General features: G+C 36.4%; 1 protein-coding gene across 1 annotated transcript in view; it reads right to left on the reverse strand.

Moving 5' to 3' along the window:
- The window catches only part of Arfgef1 (ADP ribosylation factor guanine nucleotide exchange factor 1), a 90,153-nt gene that overhangs the window by 53,960 nt on the left and 8,508 nt on the right, over positions 1-27,685 (reverse strand). The window contains exons 2-10 of the mRNA XM_031366823.1: positions 21,738-21,768; positions 21,007-21,163; positions 19,601-19,747; positions 18,537-18,716; positions 14,931-15,207; positions 13,192-13,293; positions 8,568-8,743; positions 7,668-7,801; positions 3,363-3,597 (exon numbers count right to left, since the gene is read on the reverse strand). Coding sequence (XP_031222683.1) covers positions 3,363-3,597; positions 7,668-7,801; positions 8,568-8,743; positions 13,192-13,293; positions 14,931-15,207; positions 18,537-18,716; positions 19,601-19,747; positions 21,007-21,163; positions 21,738-21,768 — 1,439 coding nt within the window. The remainder of the gene's footprint in view (positions 1-3,362; positions 3,598-7,667; positions 7,802-8,567; positions 8,744-13,191; positions 13,294-14,930; positions 15,208-18,536; positions 18,717-19,600; positions 19,748-21,006; positions 21,164-21,737; positions 21,769-27,685) is intronic.

The following is a 27,685-nucleotide window of genomic DNA, read 5'->3' on the forward strand; positions in this document are numbered from 1 at the left end:
GGGGAAATTGGGAAATATGACATATAAATAAAGAAAATATCTAATAAAAAATAGCTCTGATATAAGCATAGTACCTTTATATAGGAGATGTTCTCTGAAAGTTACATATTAATTTTTTTAAACTATATAATGCCACATTGGGGGGGAATCACATTACAGAAACAGTCTGATAAATTGAATCTTCATATAATAATGATTCTAATTTTTGTTTGCAAATTTGAGTTTTCATATATTTGGTATTTTCCAAGTAGAACACAACTTACCTTAAATTTAAGTATGTTTAGTATTTTCAAGTATATATATATGTATATGTATATATGTATATATGTGTGTGTATATATATATATATATATATATATATATATATATACTTGTAATATATATATTCTTACATCAATTACCTTCATTATCTCCTTTTAAGAGATAGTGGAATATTTTTTTAAAAAGATATTAAAATATTTTAAACAAGCTGGGCATGATGGCACATGCCTTTAAACTCAGCATTCAAGTGGTGAAACAGGCAGATTGCTGAGTTTGACGTTAGCCTGGTCTGCATAGAGATTTCCAGGCTAGTCAAAGCTATGTAGTAAGACCATAGTGTGACCCTGGCTCAAAACAAAACAAAGATAAAAACAAATACATAAATAAATAGTTTTGAGGTTTTGTTTTTTACTATCTATTCTAATGCTAAGTGGACCCCCAAGACCTAGAGTCTACATGTATCTCCTGTGACCTTCCCCCCAAATTAATTTTGATTGGTAAACAAAGATGCCAACAGCTGGGTAGAAGAGACATAAATGGGGTTTAGGTTTTTGTAGGCTCAGGGGAAGAAGAGGAAAGTGTAGGAGAGGGAAAAGAGAGACCTCCCTGGGTTAAAAGTGTGGCCCTGAGGGCTGCCCAGTTGGAGCTAAGAGCAGCCCAGATGGAGCATTGTAAATTCCTACTGAGTACCAATAGTTAAGTAGACTGTAACAGCATGGAGGGCGGGCCGCTGCCTAGCCACCGTGTTACTTAAGACATATTGTAAATATAAAGGCTGTGTGTGTGTGTGTGTGTGTGTTTCATCCAGGAACTCAAGAACTAAGGGCTGGGTAGAAGCCCCAGGCCAGGATTTTAATAATTTCTACTACAAACTAGAATACAGTAAAAATTTTATAATAAAACTCTGCATTTATGAGGCAACAGGAAATTTCTAAAGAGTATTTCCTTTTAAATTCATTTTTGTAAAAAAAAATTGCAACTGAAACTTAATTTCATAATTACATAATCTTAGATATGTAAGAATTTATATATCACATGGCTCAAGCAAAGAGTCCCTATGAGCTCTCAGTATTCAAAATTTCCCCACATTATCTGATCTTAAGAGAAGTATCTCATCATCAAATAAAAGGTTTCTGGTTATTACAGGAGTAAAAATCCCAAATATTGACTACCATTTTATTTGTAGTTTCTGAAGACAATATGGGAAAACTATAAAAAAATTTAAAATGAACTAAATACCTGAAATTATTTCACAGATGTATAACAAATACAGACAATCTGTGCCAACTTTTAAACTTATAACTTAAAATTTAAAGTCCTTACAGTTTCATTCCCATAACAATATTGAAATAAACTAGGATAGAAAATATAGAAGAATAATTTATAAAGATAATGCTATTATTTTATCAATGTCAAGGGTAGGGAAAAGGAATGTCCACTGAGATAATTATTCATCTTCTGGTAGTATGAAATTAACAAAAAATAAAATCTGCAGAAGCTGGGGAGATGGCCTAGTGAGTAAAGCCCATACTCACTCAGGTCTCCCACACCAGGTAAGGTAACTTCAGTCCTGGGGCATACTGGCCAGCTCATCTAGCTGAACAACTAAGTTCCAGGTTCAGTGAGAGACCTTGTCTCAAAAATATAAGATGGAGGGCAGCTGAAGAAGGCAACCTACATTAACCTCTGGCCTCCACATGCACACATACACAAATTTTTTTGAAAACTCTGTATCATATCAAATATAACATGACAATGAATACTGACCAATACACAAATAGAAATTTCTAAAATTTAATTTGCAATTAAAGCACTATTTTAAGGAGTTGGGAAAAGGATCTACCAAATCATAAAAACACAAAATGTTCCTTTTCAACACTCAAGTTTCCCAAGAGGAAGAAAAGATCTAACTAAGGAACTGATACAACAGTTCCTTATGCATGCAGACATAGTCAGAATAGAGACTAATTTAGCTTTAAGTCTAAAAATATTTGAGAAGCAAGAGTGTTGTTCTACTTTCAACATCTTGGGAGAAGACCTTGGGAATAAGACACATACAAATATATGTTTTGGGAAAAAATGTGCAAAGCAAAAAATTAACTTTTTTACATGTTACCAAATAACTTAAAAATACATCTTTTAACCACCTCTACAAAGTTCTTGAAAGCTCTGAAGGCTTAGTATGTATGGCACTGCACAGTTCTTTAAAGATAGCTAAATATACAAGGGAAGATGGCTCAGTGGGTAAGAGGTCCTGCATGTGAAAAGTGTGAGGATGTAAGGTCAAATCCTAATGCCACATACAAAGCTGGACTTGGCTATACATGTGTATACCCAGCATTTTGGGGTGGAAACACACAGATCCTAGAAGCAGGCTGACCAGCCAGCTTAGCTGAGAACAAAAGGTTTCTGGTCCAATATGACACCCTCCCTCAAGGAAATATGCTGAATGTGGCAGATGAGAACACCTGATGTCCTACCACGGCCTCCACATGGGTATGAACAACCAACACTTGTGTACATGCAAAATCACACACACACACACACACACACACACAAGATGCACATACATTATATCACATGCAGAGACAGTGCACGCCAAATTATTATTATATAGCATATGTAAAGTGGTAAAGCTATTGTGAAAATTAGATTGTATTTTCAGCTAATACAAATTTGCTGAATGCAAAGATTATTCATTCATTTTGCATTCACTCTTTTTTTGTTTGTTTGTTTGGTTGGTTTTTTTTTTTTTTTTTTTTTTTTTTTTTTTTTTTTTTTTTTTTTTTTTTGAGACAGCGTTTCTCTGTATAGCCCTGGCTGTCCTGGAACTCACTCTGTAAACCAGGCTGGCCTCATACTCAGAAATCTGCCTGTCTCCGCCTCCCAAGTGCTGGGATTAAAGGCGTGTGCCACCACTGCCCGGCACCATTTGCATTCTTAGTGCTTAACCACCAGTGAAATGAATGATCAAAATGAAGCACATGAAAACACATACCTATTATTTCACATTATGGGAAGCTTTCATGTGTTGCTAATGTAACATGAAACAAAAGAAATAGTAGTAACCTTAAAATTTAATGTCTAAATATAGAACATACCTCAATTTGCATCTTCAGATGTGTCTTGAAGTTTGACAACAAAGTAAGAAATATGGAAAGAGAAAGCTCAAAAACCTCTGGAACAGATGAGACTCCGTTTTTTGAGAGTGCAACACACAGATACTGCTTGATAGCATTAATAAACATCTCATTTGTCCTGAAAACAGGTCCTGCATTCTGCAGAATGGACAGAAGCAACTGCAATGAAAGAATCTTGGACCGTAACTCATGAGACCTGAGAGGTAAAACACAAAGCACAGTATGTGGACAAAGTCATAATTGTGTTAATAATGGACTGACCCACAGCCACTTCTGTACACACGTCTGTACAAATTCATAAACTTAGCCAAGACTACCAAGTGCTTCTCTGCAGCCACATCATTTCAGGTTTTCTTTTCATTTTTTTTGAGATTATAATTACCTAATTTATCACTCCAAACCTTTCAATATGTACCTCCTTGCTCTCTTTAAGATTCATGGCCTCAGGCACCAATCTCTGACACTATTAATGATGCCCTGTTATGCTTGCACATAGGAGCCTAGCATAGCTGTCCTCTGAGAGGCTACACTTAGAAGCTGACTCAAATGGATGCAGAGACCCACAGCCAAACATTGACTGGAGCTTGGGAACTCCTCTGGAAGAGTCTGGGGAAGGATTGAGGGTGCTAATGGACATAGAACAACAGAAGAAGACTAATAAGAGTCAACTAACCTGAACCCTTCAGACTCTCAGAGCCTGACCGATCAACCAAAAAGCATATACAGGCTAGACCTAAGCCCACTCCTGCACATCTGTAGCAGATGTGCAGCGGGGGCTGTCTCTAAAGCGGTTGCCTGTCTATAGAATATGTTTCCCTATAGCCAGGCTGCCTTGTCTGGTTTCAGTGTGAAAGGATGCACCTAGCCATGCAGAGACTTGACGTGCCAGGGTAGAAGAATATTGGGGGGGCCCTCTCAGAGGAAATTGGAGAGGAGGATGGAGGGAGGGATTGTGGGAAGGGGGCCAGTACCAGGAGGAGTAGCAGTGATCGGGATATAAAGTGAATAAAAAATTTTCATTGCCTCTATTTTTTTTAGTATATATGCATATCCATGTGCTTCTTACAAGGGCCAAAATTACAAGTATTTTAAGCATTAAGCCTACTATTCCCCTAGAAGAGATAAAAATAATTTATAGATTTATGACTTGTTCCTTTCTTTCAAAACTGTACTTCTTATGGATCACATGAACAGAGTGAAAATATCTGCTATGCTTAATATGAAATGCTAATATAGTGCTTTCTAATTATGTTAGTCATATTCAGGATTCCTAAACAATTGGATTTATTCCATTCCAATAAAAATGTTTATGTTCTACTAGATTATAACATTATTTCAAGCACACTATCCCAATAAGTATCTGAAATTCTTGTTACTCTTCTGAAATAAAGAGACCTTTAGAATTTTATAAAATCTTAATATGTAAACACTTATTCTAAACACATTATTTTTACACAAATACTTTTTTCTCCCGCTGAAAGCTATCTCCTAGACTCAAGAGACCAATGATATTCTCTGGAAGCAGTATTATTTAAAAGGCAGAGCATTAAATGCTGCAGGAATTACTTTTTAAAAACTTATACTAAATACTGTACTTAATCACATTTGCATAGAATGACACTTTATTACTCTTGATTTCCACCTTAAAATGCTTACAGTTGTGTCAAGTAATTCACAGATCTCAGCCAATCTAACAAGAACACTTAATAGTGTATCAATAGTTTATCACAAAAATGACTACTTCTTTGAAATAAAGCTGGAGAAAATAGTATCAGAATCTTTTATTAAAGTCTAGTTTGCAAAGTAGCTACTACTCTGAATGTGCTACAAAAGTACTAGTACTCAAAAATGCTGTTTTAAATTACAATGAGAGTAAGACTGGAAGTAGCCACTACAAAGTCCTCATGTTGGGTGTTCTGAGGCCTACATGCAACTACTGCTTCCAAGTTACCTCACATTGTTCCTTTTGCTCAATTCCTACAGTAATTAGATCCATTTTCTAATATATGAGTCTTGTTATAAATATACTTTAACTTTCTGTTCTTAGCACTGAATAAAATGCTTTTTAGACAGTATGTGCTCAAAAGATCCAGTTGTTCTTGTTTTCAAGTATTTAAGTACTTGTTATGTACTTAATTATGTACATTAAAAAAAGGATCAAGTGATTTGTCTTATTTGATAAGTTAAACATTTTCTAAAACATGTTTCTCACTTATACAGTCTAGGATGTCTTTGAACATATGGCAATCCTCTGGCCTCAGTCTCCAAGAGATGGGGTGATAAGAGTATACCACCATGCTTGGCTAAATTTTACTTCTAATAAGCAACTAAGATGGAAACTTCATGTCTGCAATTTTTTATGAGGTATTTTCAAATTACAGTAGAAGCTGGAAACTCTCCATAGGTCATTGCTTAGCACAGCAAGAAAATAAATAGAAGTAAAGACAAAACTGGGTAACCAGAAATATTCCAGATTTTATCAAATCCCAGCTTTAACTTATGAAAACTAAACACTCGGGGGTAAATCAGAGCACAAATGATCTTCAGCAATAACCCCAATTCCTTTCTATAAGTCTGTATACATGTGAAGACCAAAGGACAGCTCGGACTGCCATTTTTCTTTTAGGTACTATCTCTAACTGGACTGGAACTTCCCAAGTAGACTAGAGTGGTTGGCCAGTGACCCCTTAGGGATGGATGTGTCTGGTTTTGTAACCCCAAAACTGAGCTGAGAAAGTTCTTTTTTCATACTAAGGAACTATATTAAAATACATTCTTATTCATTATAACCTTAATATATAATTAATAACCTTAATTCTATTTCCATCAAGTTCCTATTTTCAAAATACTGAAGAAGCAATAACTTATTTTTCTGACTCTTGAGATTTGGGTCTAAAAACATTCTAAAATTTTAATTTAAAACTGAAACATGCTTCTCCCTAAAGCAGAACAATATGATAAAATAAAATTGGAGAAAATAAGTGTTTTGCAGAAACAATTTTCAAAGCCTTTTTTCTCTCTGTGTGTGTGCGCGTGTGTGTGTGTGATATTTGTAAATGCACACATTCCTGTATGAGTGTGGTCAAACTATGTTTGTGTAGACATGCCTGTATACATGAGGTCTTGGTGTTGGTTCTCACCTTCCACCTTATTTGTAACAGGGTCTCTAACCATTTACTGCTATGTGTACACTAGGCAAACTTCTGAGAACTGAACTTGGATCTCCAGTTTTTATAGTAACCATATCTACACTTTAGTTGCAACCATATCTACACTTTAGTAGCATTTAAACACTCCAAAGATTTTATTAAATTTTAAATAGGAATGTTTACATTTTCTTCTATTTCGATATCATTTTCATTCCTTCTCTAAACATCCTTTTGCTAGAAATTCTCCTAAAACTGTCAATGTAATATATCCTACTACAACAATAAAGAACAGGTCATTCTTTTAACTCAAAGCCTTAAACGCAAGCAGAAATAAACTGCACTGGAATTATATTATCATCCACAAAAATATGCACTTTCCTAATGTTGAGCTTTGCTTTCAATTGCTTTGATAAAAACAACTTGGAGAGTGAGAGCGTTTATCTGGCTTACCATGCCAAAGCCCATCATAAAAGCAATCCCAAGCAGGGACTGGAGCGAAGGCCATGGAGGAATGCTATGTACTGGCTTCTTCCTCATGGCTTGCGCAGCCTACTTTCTTACAGAACCCAGGACCAAGAGTTGGCCCCACTCACAGTAGCCTGGCCCTTCTCACACCTATCATCAATCAAGAAAATGTCCCAGAGTCCTACCCATAGCCCAATCTAATAGAAACAATTCAACTGAGACCCCTTCTTCTGAGATGGTTCCAGTTTAAGTCAAATTGAGAAAACAAAATACTATATTTGATGGGAATTAGATAACCTATATCAAAGTTCTTAATACAAATGGAGACAGAAATCATCTTAAGGCAATCCATAAGATTGTAATAATTAGGGAGTTACTCAGAATGTGGAAATATATTGAGTAACTTATTCACTCAATAACATATATTGACATCTACTGTGTATTCACTATTCTGTATTGCTGCCCAACCTTGCTTAAACAGTATAAGGTATATAATTCTAAAAGTCTGGGAACCTATTATTTTTGGTATGTATTTTTTAAAACAAATATTTTAAGATTCCACAGGACAAAAAGAACAAATGAAAATGCAAACACTATATTTACAGTACATCTTAAGCTTAAAAATCTCTTAAACAAATGGCTAATAACTTACTTTGGATCTGGTGGTCCATCTGACAGTGGTTTCATTGACAGCTTACACAATGACCTGAACACTAGAAAGGCATCCTTTTGTAAAATGTGGGAAAACTTAGCACCAGGTGAAGGTCCTGAAGAATTTCCAGATTCCTAAACAAGTTAATATACCATGAAAATAAAGACATACCCCATCATAAATCATTCAGCCTCTAGCATAACTTTCAGTGACCTGAAATAGGACTCTCCCACCTGGTACAAGAAGCAGCTAAGGAGGTGTCTGACACAACGATGTTCAGATGCTATTCCCATAGCCGACACCAAAATAGCACCTTTAAAAGACATTCTTTAAGATATCTCTTATTTGACATCAAGTACACTCCTAAAATTTATCCAGCGTACACAAAAGCATGAATAAAAAGTATGATTAAAATGATCAACTCTCGTAGACAGTGGAGTAGTCTTTAAAGTCATTTACTGGAAAAGAAAGTGTCTAGAATCCTTCATCTACAAACACAAAACAGAGCAGCAGTGTGAGCCAGGCCTGCCACTCCTGCTCCTGTCCACACTGACTTCTGAGAATCTCTTATCAGAGGCTCCAGTAAAATGCCCTACATTCCCACGTTTTCCCTATGATACTGTAATTTCTCCAAAATTTGTGAAAAGGAATGTTCCTATTAAATGTAACTTCAGTGGGGAATGAGTGGTTGTGAACACAGACAAAGCACAATTACAGTTGAACATAGCCATTAATACATTTTAAAAGAACAAACTGCTCTAAGTTACAGTTATAAGAAAGAAATTTACTCAAAACCCCATTTCCACAAGCCGAAATAAGACAAAAGCATCAGCTGGGAAGATCTGCTCAAGGTACTGGCAGACCGTCCATTTCCTCCTCTCCACCTCACCCCATATATACCTGAGTATCATTGGAGGAGACAGACAGCCTGTCGTCAGGTAACGATGGTGTATATGCAACGGAAATGGGTGTTCCCGGGATTCCATTTGCTTGGATGTTTTCACTGTCACTACCATCCTCCACAGTTCCAGTGTTGCCGTCTGTACTTGCATTGATAGCCATCCCTTCTCCCATGTCTAAAATGGCAAGAAAAGAGACTCAAGTATATCTGACTAAACCATGGTGTACTTAAAAACAAACAAATGAACAAAACCCAGAGTATCTAAAATCAAACAGTGACCAAAAAGCAAAGTAAAATATATACTGGCACACTTTTTAAATGTATTTACTACGGTGTAAATATCCACTTAACATGCTTCCCAACATGGTCTGTAAGTTGCACTGACAATAAACACACTTAGCTGATAGAAGGTTATTCTAGAAGTAGATAAGCAGAGGCCTACTTTAAATATACGCTGAATCACTAAACTGGGCTCTGATGAATGCTACAACACTGAGACGTTTTGCTGAACTTCAGCTATTATCCATTTCTTCTCAAGCAAATAGTCAATTCTTTTTGATAAAGGTCAGAGGACTTGTAACTAAAACCAAATACAGATAAGTTTAATATATGAAATGTGTACTGAGACTGGGTCCTGGATTTTTTAAAAAAAAAAAAGGAACATGAGAGGCACATATTTGGGACATGTAGGAAAATTCTTAACTATATTAGATATTTTTGGAAAGATGGCAATTTTCCTAGGTGTGAAAATAAAATTGAGGTTACATTCGATAATGTCCTTATTTACAGAAAATATATGTATGGGCATTACACAGGGGTACAATGATATAATGTACACAACCAATTTTCTAATAGTTCAAAAGACCTATATTTGCATTCTCTGTATAAAGACATAAAGTAAAGGTAGAAAAAGCATTGGTGAACCTGGATAAAGGTGTTCATAACACTGCTCTTTGAAATTTTCTCTGCATTTGAGACTTTCCTAAGTAAAATGTTGTAGAATGAGGGAACTTCTACTTTCTAGTCTATACTTGTATTTGGTACTAGCAAAGATTGTTTGGTAAGACATCAGACGGCATGTATCAGGTTTGATAAGTCGCAGTCTCTATTGTAACTATGCACATATTACAATGATACTTTATATATAAGAACAAGAGGGGCTGCAGAGGTACCCCAAGGATGCTCCAGAACCCAACTCTAACCCCAACACTCTCCAAACAAGCAAGAATCAGCACATAAGCTTATAACGTGCCAACCCCTGGCTTGTAATACACTATTTTAAAAGGATATGTGCAAACATAACACTCTTATACTTTCTTTAGCCTCTATACTTTCTCACTGGATAACCTTGGGACTTACTTCCACTACCACTTTTAATGGACTGACACCGCTACAGCTTAGATCTCACAGGATCATCTGTTCAGGGTTTAATACCCAGTTGGTGATGTTACTCTGAAAGCCATTTTACTTTGTAGGAAGTAGGTCAGTAGGGTTATGTCTGTAAAGGCTGTCACATCCACCCCCAATCCCTCGCATTCTGTCCCTTATGAGGTGAGCTGCTCTTCCCACCACTATTCCCTAGCTTGGTGTTCTATCTCACTACAGCCCGGAAGCAACAGAGCCAAATAAACATACCCTGGAATTGGGAGTCAAAATAATTATTTCTCCCAGATATTGCCACGTGACAAATGGATTAAGAACATGAATATTAAGAAATAACAGTTGCTACTGTGGTTGTAGTATCAATGCAAATGGAAAGTTTTGGGGACAAATTTTTAGGAAGAATTTGGAAAAGTTTGGGAAGTGTGCTAAACAAAGCCTAGAATAGTGGTTCTCAACCATACTAATGCTGCGAACCTTTAGTACAGTTTCTTATGTTATAGTGACATAAAATATATTATAAAATATAAAAATATTTTGTTGATACTTCGTAACTATAATTTTGCTACTTTTTTGAATTCTAATGTAAATATCTTTATATGTGAGCTATCTGATATGTACCCCCAAAAGGGGTCATGACCTGGAGGTTGAGAACCAGTAGTCTAGAATTTTGTAAGCAGACTGTTATGGCTAATTTTGGTGGTACCTCAGAAAACAAGAATGCTGATAAAGGAGTAACCAGTGAAGACTGAACTTGTGTGCTATCAGGAGGAGATCAGGAATTGGCCTAGAAGTATCTTTGTCCAGATCCACCAACACTTTTGCTACCTTTGCTTTATACATAGCATGCATATATAGGTCTTTTGAACCATTAGAAAACTGGTTGTGTACATTATGACACTGTGGCAAAAAAACAAAAACAAAAACAAAAACAAAACAAAACAACATCATCAACAAAAGACACCATGTCTACATTTTATCTGTGTCCTGCAACTCTGTAGGATGTAGAATTTACAGGTACAGACTAACCTAGTGGAGATAAGTTCATGGCTGCCCAGCAATCAAGTTGTGGCATAGTGATTACTAGCTGTTTTAGTTAGGTTGTAATGAGAATTGGGAGGGAAAAAATAAGGATGGGCAAAACTGCAGAGGTAGTGGCTAGCTTTGAATTCTGGGGCGCATTACCACATGCCCTGGATCCCAAATGTGCAGCCACAGGATTTATTCTTTTTCCTGATGTGTTGCAGCATTTCTTTGTTCCCAGTCCTCCCTATGGAATGTGAAAGTTATACAGCTTGCTGTTTGATCTGAAGTGACTCACGGTTATAAATTTGTTTTGGTGAAGATTTTTAAACAATGTTGTAACTGTTAGTACATTGGGAACTCATGGAATTAGACTAACTGCATTTTACATGAGATGGTCACAAACCTTTCAGGGTAAAGAGCAGACTGGTATATATGAAAGCTCTATCATAGGCTTATGTGCTGAGGCATGGTTCTTAGCTTGTGGTACTATTTTTTTGAAGATGTTCTTAGTCGGTGGGGACTGGTTGAGGAAATAGTCTGGGAGATGGCCTCACGCCCTCTTCTTTGCTTCCTACCTTCCTGGAGAAAAGCTGCTTTGCTCCAGCACATGCTTCCTGCCATGAGTGTCTGCCTCACTACAGCCCAGGAGCACCAGAACTGAGTGATCCTCAACTCAAATCTCTTAAAATGGGAACCAAAATATATCTTTTCTCCCCTCAAGTTACTTTCTCAAATACCCATCAGAGTGAGCTTACTAACAATGCACCAGTAGCACCTGCTCTCTGTGTAGCAAAAGTGCTAATTTGCATTGTGTTTATACACATGACCTTACAGATTCTGTCAAATTCAGTGTACCAAAAGTATTAGTGCTTTTCCCCAAGTACCTTCTATACTATCACTTAATTCTGCCAACAGTATTACTAAACATCTAGTGTATTGAGTTTTATAACTGGGATACTACCAAAGAAGAAAAGAGGTAACGTGTTAGAAAAGCATACTTTAGTAAGTGTTATCCTTTAGCTAATTTTTGGTATCTTAAATTTTAGGAGTGTTTCCATTCAGAGCTGATCAATATGGCTCACTGAGTCCGAACATTTGTATAAACAGTTTGTACCATGGTGAACTAACTTTTCTTGTGGGAGCCTGGAATTTTAGTGCATGTTAGGAAGAAAGTACAATGTATGTCACCAATTAAAATTTTAGTCCTCATGCCTCAAATGCATATTAAACATTTTGCTGGGAACAACTCTTTTGCTGAATCTTGTAAGTCTTCTCACCACGCTGTGAAGAAGCCCTGGAGCTGGTGTGACATACTTATTTTCTCTTCTTTAGCTACTTAAATGGCTATAAAGTCTGTTATCTTAATGTTCCTGCTTTCTTTTCACTTTGTAGTCTTACTATAATTAGGCCATACTACTGTGCTAGTCTCTTACAGGGCTTCCTTTTTTCAGACTTAGTTTAGATCTTCTCATCAAAATTCTCAATTCTAAAATCTCCAATACTGATTCAGTTGTCTTAGAATAAAATCCAAAATCCAAACCCTGGAACTTATAACACTGTTAAATTGCTTCTATAACTTTTTCTATTATCTGACATCACATGTATTATACCAAATCACCACTCTTAAATCTAATCATCTTTTTATGTTACCCAGACACTCACAGCTGCCCGTTACCAGATCCACTGCTGTGACTCACATATCACATATCTGAATAGCCCTTCTTGTAGTTAGCAGTAGCTTTGGAGAGGAAGCCAAGTCCAGATAGTGAAAGAAAGGCAACTTAAAAAGGAGAAAAGAAGTGGTAAAGTACTTTAAGTAAAAAATGTGAAAATTTTACACGGAGAAAAAAGTCCTCTGCTGAAGTTACTACAGCTACTGTGGAGAAAGCTGTGCTTCCTGGTTTGCTGATCTACACAGACACAGGTGCTCTGACCACAGGGCACGGGAAGGCACTGCACCTGTGCACCTGTGGAACGGAAATGGGGAAGAGACAGGGTCTGATGCTCTCTGGTAGCCAAAAGCATCCACTAGAGATCTTAGAAAGCAGCCTGACTGGGCCAGGGAGGGGCATACTGCATGTGGCAGACATACACATATATACAAACACTAATTTCAGAATTTACAACTTTACTCCTTTGGTTCCATATTATAGTACTTCCGTGGTCAGATGAAATCCTGTAAAACAGAATAAACCAATTTCAAATGAAGTACACTACCTCCAACAATGATGTTCACCATTTCTTCTACAATGCTCTGGACAATATCATGTGGCTTTTCCTCACAGTCTCCATCATACAAGATATCATTTTTAGATAATGCTTTGAAAGACAAAAATTTTAGACATTATTTTAATTTTCTAGGAAACTTCTACCAGACATGCATTTATGAAATACTTTTTCAAAAAAAACCAAATGGGTGTAAATATTTTGAGACACTATCTTTTTAAATTTTCAGAATTTGTAACCACGTCAATACATAAGTATTTTTGAAATTCAAACCCACTTTAACAAAGTTCTATTTGATCAGCTATTAAATAACTATTCAACTTAATGAGATTCCATAGATTAGTCCTACAAAGAACCAAACTTCTAATGGTATTCTAAATAAAGCACTTTTAATGCCTTATGCACATTGACGTGTATTTGCCACCCCAGCTTCACTGGCAAGTCTCCAAGCCAGTCAGAGTCCCTATTTCAAAATAAAATGGGTTGCACCCAAGGAATTATGCTTGAAGTTGGTTGATTTTTTTGGGCCTCTACACATGTATATACACACATACACCTATTTATACCACTATAAATAGTTCTAAGTAAACACGATTTTAAAGAATGCCAACAGCTGAGGTCTCCTCAAATGGAAAAAAAAAATTTTTTTTTTAGATGAAGTGTAACTAAACCCTATCTATCCACAACAGAGAGTAACACAATTTTTGTCATTTTTCAAGTCATGCTAAGGAACAAGAAAAGGAAACAACTCAAACTCCCTGGTAGGCTCAAAGAATAAAGAGAAAAATATTTCATGTGTTTATATAAAAATCTATGGAAAACTTAATTTTATGATGATGTAACTTCTCTTACAAGGAAGCTTTTTTGGAAAATGTCTCATAGGACTAGGGAGTTGGCTCACTGGATAAAGTACTTGCTGTACAAGTGTGAAGAGCTGAGTTGAAATCCCGAGAATCCACAAAATACCATTTGCCTATAATGTCCAACAGTGAGCTGGGAAACTCCCTCAAAGTTCCCAGGCTAGCTAGTCTGTCTTAAGCAATGTGGAAAGCAAAGCCGGGCATCCAACATCTGTCTTTGACCACGTGCACGGTGGCACGCTTGCATTCACACACACACACATACACACAGGTTTTAGGAAGAAAAACTTTGAGAGAGAACATCTTAACCTTGCTGACTACTGTAGCTATGTTTTAAATGAATTTTTCTATGTTCTTTGATCAAAATTATTTTTTAAATTTTGTTTTTTTTTCCTAAAATAGGTACTTGCTGTATAGCCCAGGCCAACCTCAAAGTCATAATCTTTCTGCCTCTGCCTCCAAACATTGGGATAACAGACACAATACTTTCTAAACCAATAATGATGTTAAATTTTCAACCATAGTCTAAAAGCCCTTACTGAGTGGGTCCTTTATTTGCTATAAAACTAAATGAAAAAGAAAACTAAAGTACCTATATAATTTTGTAACGGATATTTATGATTCTTTTTAGAAAGGTGTGTCTCTTCCCAAGGAAGTCTACACATCACACTACTGGGGGAGATGCTAATGAAGGCACAGTATCAATAAGAGATATGGTGCAGGTTGACACTAGTTTTACCACTAATAGAAAAGATGACAATTATCACAAACTATTTGGTAATCATTAAATCACTTTTCTACATTTCAGCGAAAGCTCATCCCACCATTTCCCTTAAATGCAAGCACCCCACGGTCCCATCTCAAGATTACTTTCAGCTGCAGTTGCCTGATCAGCTTCTGTCTGTTCATTCTCTGCACTGGAAATATCAGATCCGTTTTCAGGCTCTGTATCATCTTGGAGACTTTTATCCACATCATGTGTTTGGGGATCAAGATCCCCTTCATGCTCTTGGACTATATGATCAACAGTCTGAGGTGGCAAATATCTAAGATGAGGTGACTCGGGCTCATGATGGCTTACTGGAGACTGTAACAAATGCTGCTGCTGCCGATGTCTTTCTCTTTCCATTTGTTTGGCTTCCTGTAACTGGAAAGAACAAAATGATTTCGGGTACTAGTAAAAGAAGTAGCTTCAAATTCACTTAACTATATATCCTTTAAATATGGTATCCTTTTCCTCTGTGCCTGGGAATTATAGGCCATCAGAACCAACATAAAACATACTAAAAGAAACAATGTCACTCCTTACATGTCTGGAAATTGGTGCATAACAACAGGGAGAAAGTCCTCAGTAATTTTTTTTATTTGACTATATTTGGTGTTTATACTTTACTATTTTTATTTATATGCATGTGTCCTCATGAATGAATGCCACATGTGTGCTGGTGCCCATGAAGGCCAGAGAGGGTACTGGATTATAAGCCATCTGATTTGGATGCTAGGAACCAAACTGGGGTCCTCTGGAATAGTAGCAAATGCTCTTACTTACGGAGCCATCTCTCCAGACCTTGTATTTGATGTGTGATGTTGTCAAAATGTATTATCTTAACAAAATGAAAACAATTTTAATGCTGTCAAGTAGTAAATGGATTGTTACCAATAATATATTTACCTAAAAAATAATAAAAAAAAACTACCAATAAGAACAAAGTATATCACACATGTATTTATTCACATTCATATTCTCTCTCTCCTTTTCTCTCTCTCTCTCTCTCTCCTTCTCTCCCCCCCCTTCCTCTCCTTTTTGTCTACGTACCTGGAAATAAAAACTAAAAAGATACACAAAAAACATGTATATGGGGTGGAGATTAGGAAATGATCAAATGGGAAACAAACTTTTCAGTACATACCCTTTTGTAACATGTCCTGACATTATCATACAAAACACTTTTTAATTTATACAATGTATTATAATTACATAGTAAGTAAAACTGCCATGAGGGCTTACATTATTTTGTCCAGTCATCCAGTATGCATAAAAATAATTACATCTATCAATGTTTGACTTTACTTTAGAACACCTGTCATTTTTGTGTATATAATATCGTCTAATAAACTGGCTCACTTAAGATGCTAAAAACATTAAGCAGAATCCCAGTATTTCACTTTTTTAGAATTTCATTGCTTCTCATTCATCTCTTTCATTCTTCATGAGCTGACATGAAGGATTATCATAGGACTAATTTCCACAAAGATAAATATAGTATTAAATGATACCTCATAATCTCCAGTTATACTTCAAATTATATAATTATATTTATAAAAATAAAACTGAGTTAAGTGATTCTAATGTCTACACTAAAAAAGTATAAGAACCTTATGGTTAACAGTCCCAAACTCATATTTTACAAATAAAGACACTACTAGATGGGTAATTAGAATGAAAACAAACTTCTGGGACCAATATGTATCTTGTTCGTATCAGAGGGATCCTCTGTGCAGCTGTGCCACCAATTCAATCAATAAATCAGGCTGCTCTCAGCTTTGATGCGAGTGGGCAGTGGTTAGAGACTCATAACTCATCAAGGAGTGGAGAATAAGTGACTGTTGAATGCTTATTCCTAAATGAAACAGTTATGTCACCCCTTCCTGTCTTGAGGTCAAAGAACCGGGAGTGGAGAGAATGCAAGAGTAAGAGAGGGTGGCAAGAAGTGCCAGGAAATGCATCTTTTAGATACATGATGTGGCCATTCCTCTCATGAATTCACAGTAGCAGTTACCTGCAAAACATGTACAACACCAAACCAGCCAGCATTCTAATGTGGACAGAGAAGCTCATGCGCTCTACTGGCAACTACTGGCTGCTAGGAAAGGGAGAATACATGTTCTTCAGGAATGTGGCCACTGGCAGCTGCCCATGCTCCAGAGGATCTCCCCATACCCATGTGACTGTGGGTAACAGTACTCAGTAGGTTTTGTGTTTTTTTTTTTAAGGGGGAGGTAGGGAAGAACCAGGAAGCAGCAACATGAAATGGGAGGGTAATGTGTTGAGGGGAGAGGAAGAGTGACAATATATGTGGCTGTGACTGGGATGCATTGTATACACGTATACATTTAAAGAACAAACAACAGTACCAAAAGAAAAATAAAAGCCACATTTCATACTGCTTAGAGAAAGAAGTTATAAGTAAATCAAGAGGAAAGTCTAAAATGAACTCTATGGTGTTGAACTGGAAGTGGAAATGTCAGCATAAACACAGGACTTCAAATATGTGCAGATAAAAAGTCACATATGGGTATAGAGATGGGTGGAGGAAAGACTAGAATATAGGCATATTTTCTAGCTATAGTTGCTCCGAGAGCAAGAACTGTAACTAGAAGACAACAAACACACTAGTTAACTTGGTGAATCTCAGACTTTGGTTTCTAAATAAATGTGTTTGCCTTGCTGAAGAGGGCAAGCTCCTTGTTGAAATGGATGTGTCAAAGCTGAAAAGGGAAAAATTAAAAATTAATACAGTTAAATGACTGTGTATTCAACACAGATGGGCCATCCCTATCATGCCTATTGTGGGGCTCACAGAACATCATGGCCAATAGAGCAAAAGGAACCATCAGAAGGTAAGGAGCGCTGTGAAATGCTGTCCTTGGGACATAACACGGCTGCTGTGCACCAAAAGACTAAGCCAGGTAAACATTTCAGAATGAAATGGGCAGGTAATGAGGCATTACCCTAACACAAAAGCAAGGTGTACTGGCATGTGTCTGTAACTCTAGTGCCAGAAGGGTAAAGACCAACACTGCCTGAGGCTTACCCTGTCTCAAAACAAACAAACAGACACACAGCCATTGATAGAGGAAGACTCTGGTGTCAGCAACTCTGGCCTCCACACATACACATGTTGGGGAGCATGCCAGTATACACCGCACACATATACACACAAAAATTCAAAACAAAAACAAAAGAAAAAACAGGTCAAGAAAAAAGAAAAGAGAACAAGAAAAAAGAAGGTCAAGGGTGAAGGAGAAAGCCCTTCTCAAATATTTTGCAGTCTTTCTGCAAAATAAAAGATTTTAAATTATGAAGACTTGTGAAATAAAATGTAAATGAAAACAAATAAAAAAAATCAAGTTAAACTCTATAGTTCTTAATTTCTCTCCAACCAACCTGAAGTAGGTTTAAGGACAAGAAACATCATAGTCCTTTTACTGTATGAAAGAAATAAAATATACTAAATACTTCGATATAAAAATGCACTTTCGCTTTAAGGCTCAATTTTATATGTGAACAGGTCAAATGAGGTAGTTTATATCTACTTTACACTTTATTAAAGTAAGTTTGGTTAAAATATCAATTCACAAACACTTCATGACATAACCAAGCATGTTTATTGGTTACAGGTTTTTGGTGTAACTACTCTGAGCTCCTCTCCATCGGAGGCCTGTGCTGCCCTCTCGCCCTCTTTCAATACTTACTGCTTGGTTTTCCATGCGTGCAAAGATAACATTCAGCATCTGAGTAAGAGTAGCTTTGGCTGTTGTCTGATTGATGAGATTTTTGCTGGCTAAATAGATATTGTAGCATGTTCTCACAGCTTGCAGTACAGTTCCTTCATGAATTTCTATGTGTTGTGATGTTACTGCAGTAAGTAAAGCCTGTAAGAATAGAACACAAAAGCAATTTTCTGCATCTATAGTTTAAGCACAAAAATACGTGTTTTCATTTTAAAATTAAAACTTTAAAAAACAATACTTTAGGTAGTAATGTGTATAGATTTCCATCTACTATAAACATGTTACCGACTATCTGAGGCTTTCACTACTCTGGAAGTAGTTTTTCCATATCCAGAACATCCTTTTGCTAAGTTTCATTAGAAATAGTACTCGTGTTCATTAAAATGCAGAATATTTACACTCTATCGCAACTGAATGTAGACAGATATGTTTCATGCAATACCAAATCAATATATAAATACTATAAATAAATATATATATTACCACTACCATAGTTGTAACATTAACAACTAGAACACAACTGGTGTTTCTCTAAGAGAATTCAACCATCCAGATTTATTATAACACAAACTTGGATTTTATTTGTTTACTTTTTCTTGAGCAGGTTTACTAGATGGATGGGCACAAGGTAGCACTGAAAGCCAGTTGACAGACAGGACGCTTGGTGACTGACACATGGGCTGAGAAAGACTACATAGGATCTGACAATACAGAAACATTAGTAAGGTCACAACTTTATGAATCATCTTAAAACTTAAAAGATGAGAGATGTATAAAAAGCAGGGTAGGTTCAGAAAAACTCCTCAAGACCCAAAGAATTCAATCCTAACTGGATGGCCAAGAGAAGAGATATAGAAACGTAGTTTTCTTCTAATGGCATAATCTCATATGGGTTCTGAACATTATCCCAAGTGTCTGTCACGCCCAAAATGCACAAAAAACAACTCTTCCTAGTATTTTCAAGGTGAGAAGTTTCTGGTTTTAAAAGTATAATAATAAACAACACACCAATTTTATATAATTACCTTTATTATCTGCAACTGAACTCCTTCATCTGTTTGAGGACCTTGGAAGCAGCCACATATTGTTTCAATAATTCTATCAATTAACTTTTTGCCTGGTGTTGTACTATCTGGAGCACTGCCAGTCAAATGCCCATAAGCAATAAGTTTCTGAAACACACATAAGAGAGCACCTAGTCAAAATAACTAATAAATATACTAGCTGACTATGAGTTGAAATATATGTGAATGAATATATACTAATTTTTAAGCAAAAACATCGAGGTATAATCAAAGCTAAAGACTTTTTTCCTGTAGTTTACTAAATTTGGAAAACTATTTGTAGTTACAATAATCACAAAACAAACCAGTAACAAAACTAATAGTAATACTTATAGAAAGAAAGTCACACTTAAGAACACTGTGATATATTACAACTGTTTGTTGCTTTCAATCTAAACCAGGTATTACTGATAGTGTTTTGGGGGACTTAACACTTTCAAATGGCATCAAATCTCTTTTCAACTTATGTCATCATTTTTTATGACATTCAGTTTGCAAATAGTGGCTGCAAAAAAAATCCCAGAATTATCCATTCACTACTACCATTTTAGCTGGAAAAGAAGGCATTAGATGTTAATAGTGCTAATTTTCCAGTGAAAGCAAGGTCATAAATAGATGAATTTATCTTAAGAACAAATCAGCTCTTCTTGGCTACTAAGCTGTTAGTCAAGTATATATAACAACCTCCAAACAGCGACAACACCTGAAAACAAACACAAACACCTGAAATCTGGAAACTTGCCTCACAGAATATCTAAGAGATGGGGGTATGGGGGTATGGGGGTGTGGGTGTGTGGGTGTGTGGGTGTGTGGGTGGGTGGGTGGGTGGGTGTGAGAAGAAAGAGAGGAAAACACTCATATGACAATTTCAGACACTTATGAATGCCACAGGGTGAGCAAAGCAGTAAGAAGGCAAACAGTGTCGATATCAAAATGCTGCATTCTATAAAATAGGGATTTAGTGAATCACTTCCAAGTGATGGTTTAAACACAGTGGTGCCTGCCTGTGGGACTATCTACTTAGGAGGCTGAGATAGAATGACTGCTTGAAACTGGTTCAAGACTACACAGGAACATATGAAGTATCCATCTCAAAAACAAAACACAAATATTATAGCACTGATGGAAAGAGAGCAAAGCAACACTTTTATCATTAACCAACTTAGATTTTGTTTTGCTAATGGTTTTAATACTAAGCAGAAGCATCTTTTTTGCAGCTGCTGTATATCTGGACTATAAATGACTATCTTGTTTCTTACCTCAAAAAGAGTATTCAAGGCTTTCTTGGACATGTCTAAACCATTAACTGGGAGCAATACTAGAAATACAGTGAAACCAGACAGCTTTAGATACCATTTTATACATACCTGCAAACAATCTAGAGATGTACTAACTATGCGGGGGCATTTGGACTGGCATGCCAACTCAAAGGGTAAGAAGTACTTGTCTGCTTCAATAAAATTTGTCTTTGATTTCACTGGTGGGAGGGTGCCTGATCCAGCTTTTGCTTCTCCATGAGGAGGACTAAATAAAAAAAGGAGAGTTTACATAGAATAGTACATTTATCTTTATGATGACAAACCTGTGAGGAAAAAATATCAGTCATAAAAAGAACCTTATTGACCACTTTTCCGTCTTTTTGTACATCACAGCCTAGAGAGCTCAAGTGATCTGCAAGGGTGAACGGTAGTGACCACAGATGCTGGACACAACATGGATTTCTCTCTTTTTCCAAAGATTCAAACTTTGGATGTAAATACTTCATGACACTTTAAACAGCTATGGGCTTTCTACATGCCTTTATGCTGAAGTACACTTTTGAATTATTTCCAGTATGTTCTAAAGAAGCTAACATGGTCAAAGAAATCTAGTAATTTTTGTAAATATATATTAAACTTAACGAAAAGAAGTTAAAATATAGCTACAAATATTTTAGAAATGTCTAATTTATATGAACTTGTTTCTTAAGAACTATTTTTAATTTTATTACAAAGAAAAGAAAATCTGTAATGCTAAAATATAGATGATTGTATTACTATTTTGGCCGAGACTGAAAAGTATGCAAATTAATTTTATAAGACGAATGAAATATACAAACCTTTGTTTCTCAGTTTCAACTTTTATTTCCTCTGGTGAAGGCAAAAAAGAGAGAAGCATATGTTAGCACAGGAGGACAAAAAGTTTACTGGGTAATTTGATTACAGTCTTCATAAATGTGAATCAACAAGCAAAGAATTTGAATTACCAAAGCATCCCCCCTTTCCCCTAATAAGTACATTAATCAGAAGTACTAGGAAAAAATATTATAGCCACAATCATGTCCGTCTGTCCGTCCGTTTCTTTGTCCCCCCCTCTTTCTCTCTCCCTCCCCTCTGTAAAAGAGAGAGAGAGAGGGAGAGAGAGAAAGAACACGCTGTGCCTCTCAGGAAGATTATTCTAATAGAATTGTAGCTTCTTGAAAATGCTTCTATGTGTTGATAATAACTAATTTTTCTAGTTAGGACTATATTTAAGAAAAAAGTATAAAACAAACATGTACAATTTTTAAAATTAATCTCTTAATTTAGCATGCAAAATAATAGTATGGCATTTTCACATAACTTTCTTTTCCTCCCCTTGTCAACCTTCCTGTGCACCCCCTTGTCGGTTCGTTTCCTCCCAGTGAAAACCTATTATTTCTCCCCTCTGCTTTAAGATCCTTGCCTTCCTTCTCATGGTGTTCCTTTCAGTTACATGACATCCCTCCCCATGCTCCTGTACGTAACTGCCCTTAAGTTAATTGCTTCAGCAAGCTGGAGTTGGGTAGAATCATTTCTTTGGTCTGTCTCTGGGGTAAAGAAATGTTCATGTCTCTCCTAAGGAAAAGTTAATCCAACACCTTTAAATTTAATATTATTTACTGACTACCTTCTACTTTTAAGTGCTAAATATTAAGTATAAAGTAGCTTGCTCAAATTACTTGCTATAGCACTGATTCTGAAAATATATACAACTTACTCACTGTCTACTGTGTGCCAGGCATTGGATAGTCAGGATTTCAGTCTAGTTGTCTGAGGACTATTTTACCAATGATAGGAGTAAAGAAGGGATGATATAAACTATTATTTGGAACTATTTAAAGACACAACTTAATAAAGGTTGATGATGCTTAAGAGAAATAAGACAGGCACAGAAAAGACAAATAGCAGGTGACCATTTGCACATGGAATCTAAAAGCCAAACTCACAGGCAGAAGTACAATAGTGGCACTGGAATGTGAAGGAGGAAGAATTTGACGTGAAAAAAAAAAGTTCAAAATTTCAGTTAGATAAGAGGATACACTTAAGTGGTGATTTGTACATAATAAAGAGTATTTTTTTAATCCTTTCTTGCATTCTTAGCATGCAGCTGTGTAAGTCGCACAATAGGCAGACATTCAAAAATGTTGCCATGTCTAGAGAGACCCACAAGAGATAAACAAGATTAGAATTTTGTTCTATTTTGTGATTCCTTCTCACCCCTTTGAGAAAAGGCTCTCAAAGCTAACACTGGAACCAAGACTGATGCTGAGTGTTTCTAAAGCCTGGTTCTTAATTCATTCAGGTTGCAACTTAGAAACTTGAGTTTGTAATCGGTTAGAAAAACACACTATAAAAACTAGGTAATTTGGAGATAGGAAAAAAATAATCCCACTTTTTTTGCTTATCAGCATCAGTCTCAAATCCAGGGATGCTGCTAATTAGCCCTCTTCAAACAAAATAAAACTTGAATGATTTTAATCAACAGTTCTCAAAATAATTTTGCAAGAAACCACAGGAAGAAATGTTTCAGTTTGGATCCCAGAACACATCTCCTATGTAAGAAAATTCATTATTCCTTTTTATCAAAAGGGATATATGCTCATGTTGTATTCTTTTACAAGCTACAATACCAGCTATTAGCTACAAAACTGACTTTATAATTAACAATGCTTTCTAAACTACAAACACAAAACTATGTATTTTAAAGCTGAGGAAACAAGATTAAGATATCCAAGGAAATACATGCCAAAATACATTGTAATTAAGTTTCAGAGAGGCAAAGAAGGAAAAATACTGAAAGCAGATATAGAGACAGGACACATTGTATACAAATGTATTATTTGAATGGCAGCAAAATTATCATGAAACACCATGAAGGCTAACACTTGGGTTAGTGGCACATTTCCATAACTATATATAATTTTCAGTGGAAAAAAATAAATCCTAAATTTAGGACCCTGTTGCTGAAAAGATGGCTCACCAGTTAAGAACAATGACTGCTCTTCCAGAGGTCCTAAGTTCAGTTCCCAGCACCCACTTGGCAGCTTACAAATGTCTGCAACTTCAGCTTCAGGATATCCAGTATCCTCCCACAGACATACATGCAGGCGAAACACCAATGCACATTTAAAATAACAATAATAAATAAATCATATCTTAAGGGCTCATTTAAAAAGTCAAGACTTTGAAAGATGAAACTAACTGAAGAAAAATCACCACTAAGGTTACCTTAAAAAGAATTCAAAGGTTCTTCATGATAACAAACATGGTAAAGAAATTTTGAAACATGTAAAGAATTGAAGAGATATAAATACAGATGGGAGAACAGAAGATAACAATAAAGATGTCTGAAAAGTCACAAGGAGTGTTATTAACTACCTACCTAAAGCGTACACCTATACCATATATAAGTCTATATATGCCTGTATATGTATACTTATTATATACTTATATAATTATATACTTATTATAATACTTAATACTCCTTATGTGTCTCTCTCACACACACAGATATATATATGTACATACATATATATATAGATAGATAGAGAGAGAGAGAGAGAGAGAGAGAACAAATAAAAATTTTCCATATGGGCTTACAATGCTTCTCCCCAAGGGCCATAGACTTACAAAAACCCAACACCAGGCATGAGAAGCTCTCTTCGGAGTTGTTGGTCAGTGCCATCCAAGAGACTCCCAAATATTACACACAGGCTAATTGCTTTTGCTCTTCTTTCTTAGTGATCAATGGTTAAGTCATAATTGCTAAAGACACCTTACACTTCGGACACAGGACCCAGAGTTGGAACTGACCAGAAAGCCTCCTTCCTGAAGACCATGCAAGTTTCTAAAGGAGGGAAACAACCAATAAATAGCACCACCCAGCAGCTATGGCATCTATGAACCACAACTATGGCCAGCATAACATGATATTCCTAAGGGTGCAGTAGGGGCACACATGCCTTGGTGGTAATCAACGACTTGCCAATTGGACTTAAAACTTGCTAGACAAAAGGACCATGGAGATTGGAACTACCATTTTACCAAATCAGGTTATTTCCTAACTACATTCTAAACATTTGTCCTTAAACCCACAGATGGGTGCAGTCCCATCATCAAGAAACCTCCTCTTTACAGAAGATGGAGAAGAGGAGGTGGGGAGAGAGGGGAAGTGGGGAGGGAGGGGGGAAGGGGAGAGAGAAGGGGGCAGGGAGAGAAAGAATTTTTAAAAAGAACACGTTTGTTTACATGCTCATATCCCAGTGTCTGTATGTATACAACAGGCCTGGAAAAGATGTCAAGCACTTCAATGAGATGAGCCTTCAAATTTAATCTTATACAGTCCATCAAATCGACTCCTACGTTATTGATTTAAGAGAAATAAAAATGTATGCACACAGATTTCTATCCAGAGTTACAGTAGCATTATTGACTTAATCCAAATGTGCATCAACTGATAACAGATAAAATGTGGTATAGTGTGAGCACAGCTAATCTGAAATGCTCCAAAATGGAAACAATTTGGGTGTTGACAGTGCTCAGAAAGTTTCAGATTTCAGAACATTTACCCTTGGCCAGTAGAGTCTTTGCATATACTCTAAAATCTGCAAAACTCTGAAATCTGGAGCACTTTGGATCCCAAGTATTTCAAATAAGGGACCTGAATTTTCCTACTCATTAATACAAAACTGAGGTTTGTGTTCTGTTGTCATTGTTGTTGAGATAGAAGCTATATATCCAGCCATGCCTGAAGCTTGCAGTTCTCCTGCCTCGACTGACTGAAGGTTGAGAACCACTACCCTCAGCAAGGACGAAGCATCAATACATCCTTCAAGCACTTACTGAATGAAAGACACAAAACTCCTCAGGGTGGACTGTTTGCACAAAGTGCTCAGAAAGTGCATTTCTAGAGACAAAGCCTGTTAAGTGGAACTGAGAGAAGCAGCAAAGACTAACTGCGAATGGCACTAGGGTCTTACCAGGCTGCTAGAAATGTTCTGAAACTGGATTACAGTGGTGACTCCACAATTTGGTAAACATACCAGTAGGTGATATTTACAATGTAAATTATACTTCAAAAAAGCTGTGCACATGCATGTGTGTAAAGCCCAAGAGTTATCCTCAAATGTTGTTTTGGGGGGCCATTCACTTTGTTTCTTGTAACAGAGCTGGCTCTCAATAGGACCTGGAACTCACAGATTAAGCCAGGCTGCAAAGCCAGTGAAGCATCCTGCTTCCCCAGTGCTAGAACTCCAAGAGCACACTACTATACTGGGATTTCTACATGACTTATTGGGATTAGTCTCTGTTCTTTATGCTTGCAAGGTACACACACTACTAAGAGAACCACCTTTCCAGCCTGGTGTGCCTTTTTAAATTTATTTACTAACTAACAGTGACTGGAGTGCAGCCCAGCCTTTTTCCTAGCAGGCCCAAGACCCTGGTTTTGATCCCCAGTACTATAAAATCAAAGAAAGGAATAGGGAAAGAAAAAGGACCAAAAGAAAAACAGAGTTAACTGGTGTTGCCACAGTAAGAACATCTGGTGATATTTCTTCAGTTTTACCTTTTAAAATTGCTTGGAGGAACTGTCTATCGTTATCATTGTCTTCTTTTAGAAAAGGTAAAAGCTAAATTGCCAATTTTATTTGAATTATAAATATAAACAGACTTCAGCAAATGCCATATAGATTCTCCTCTGTTGAAAATCTTATGCCTGAATTCAATCTCATGCATCAAAAATTAAGGTGTTTGGCACTCATACCTGGGCTACTCATGTTTTTATCTCAATTCTTAGAAAACTCTAAACAGGTATTGGCTGTGAACAGCTGATAAAGTGATATTTGGATTCAAATTTGAGAGAAAATTATGGCTTCAGATTTTCCTACAGTCAATAATAATAAAAGGTATATGAGTTTTTCTGAATGAAAAATAATATACGCTATGCAGACCAATTCAGTACCATCTGTGTTCTGTCTGTCTGTGTGCACAGATTTGCTTCACAAAACAATCAAGAGAATACAAAAGTAAATACTTGTGCTTGACTCTTTGTCATTTAATCTACACTAAAGTCTCAGATTTTCTACTTAATCCACACCAAACCCTAGACTGTACACCCCAGATTCATGGGGCAATCAAGAGTAGAGCCCAACACATAACTAATATTTTCTGTATTTTAAAAATGAAAATTCAAATTAAGAAATCAACTTGAACTGAAAGGTTAGGAAAAACTTTTTCACTACTTTCTAAGATTGCCTAAGAATTATCAATAAACTTAGTGACTTAGAACAGAAGTTTATTCTCAGTCTGGGCAGCAGAAGCAAGGCTCTAGGGGAGGTCTCCTCTGACTAGCTTCTGGTGGCTTGTGAGGTTCCTTGATTATGACAGCATAACTCCAGACTCTACCACTGTTTTCACACTGCCTTCTTGCTTTGTGTGCCTCTATGCCCTATCCTCTTCTGGTAAGGGGAACATTCACTGGACTATAGTGCCCACTCTAAAACCAAGGAGATCCTTAATATTTAGATCCTTAATGTGCAGAATTCCAGAAAGGATCTAACAAGAGAAAAAGCTTATTCTCTTCAGGAAAAAAAAAATTGTTTTCACTGAAAAAAATCTGACAATTGATATTTGAATTTGTTTTATATCATTCTCAGTGGAAAAACTTCTGGGTAAGGAGAGGAACATTTGGTTTTGTTTGTCTTGAAATAGGGTTTCGAACCAGGCAGTGGTGGCACATGCCTTTAATCCTAGCACTTGGGAAGCA

Source organism: Mastomys coucha, unplaced genomic scaffold, assembly GCF_008632895.1.
Source record: "Mastomys coucha isolate ucsf_1 unplaced genomic scaffold, UCSF_Mcou_1 pScaffold14, whole genome shotgun sequence".
In the NCBI taxonomy this organism is placed as follows: Eukaryota; Metazoa; Chordata; class Mammalia; order Rodentia; family Muridae; genus Mastomys; species Mastomys coucha.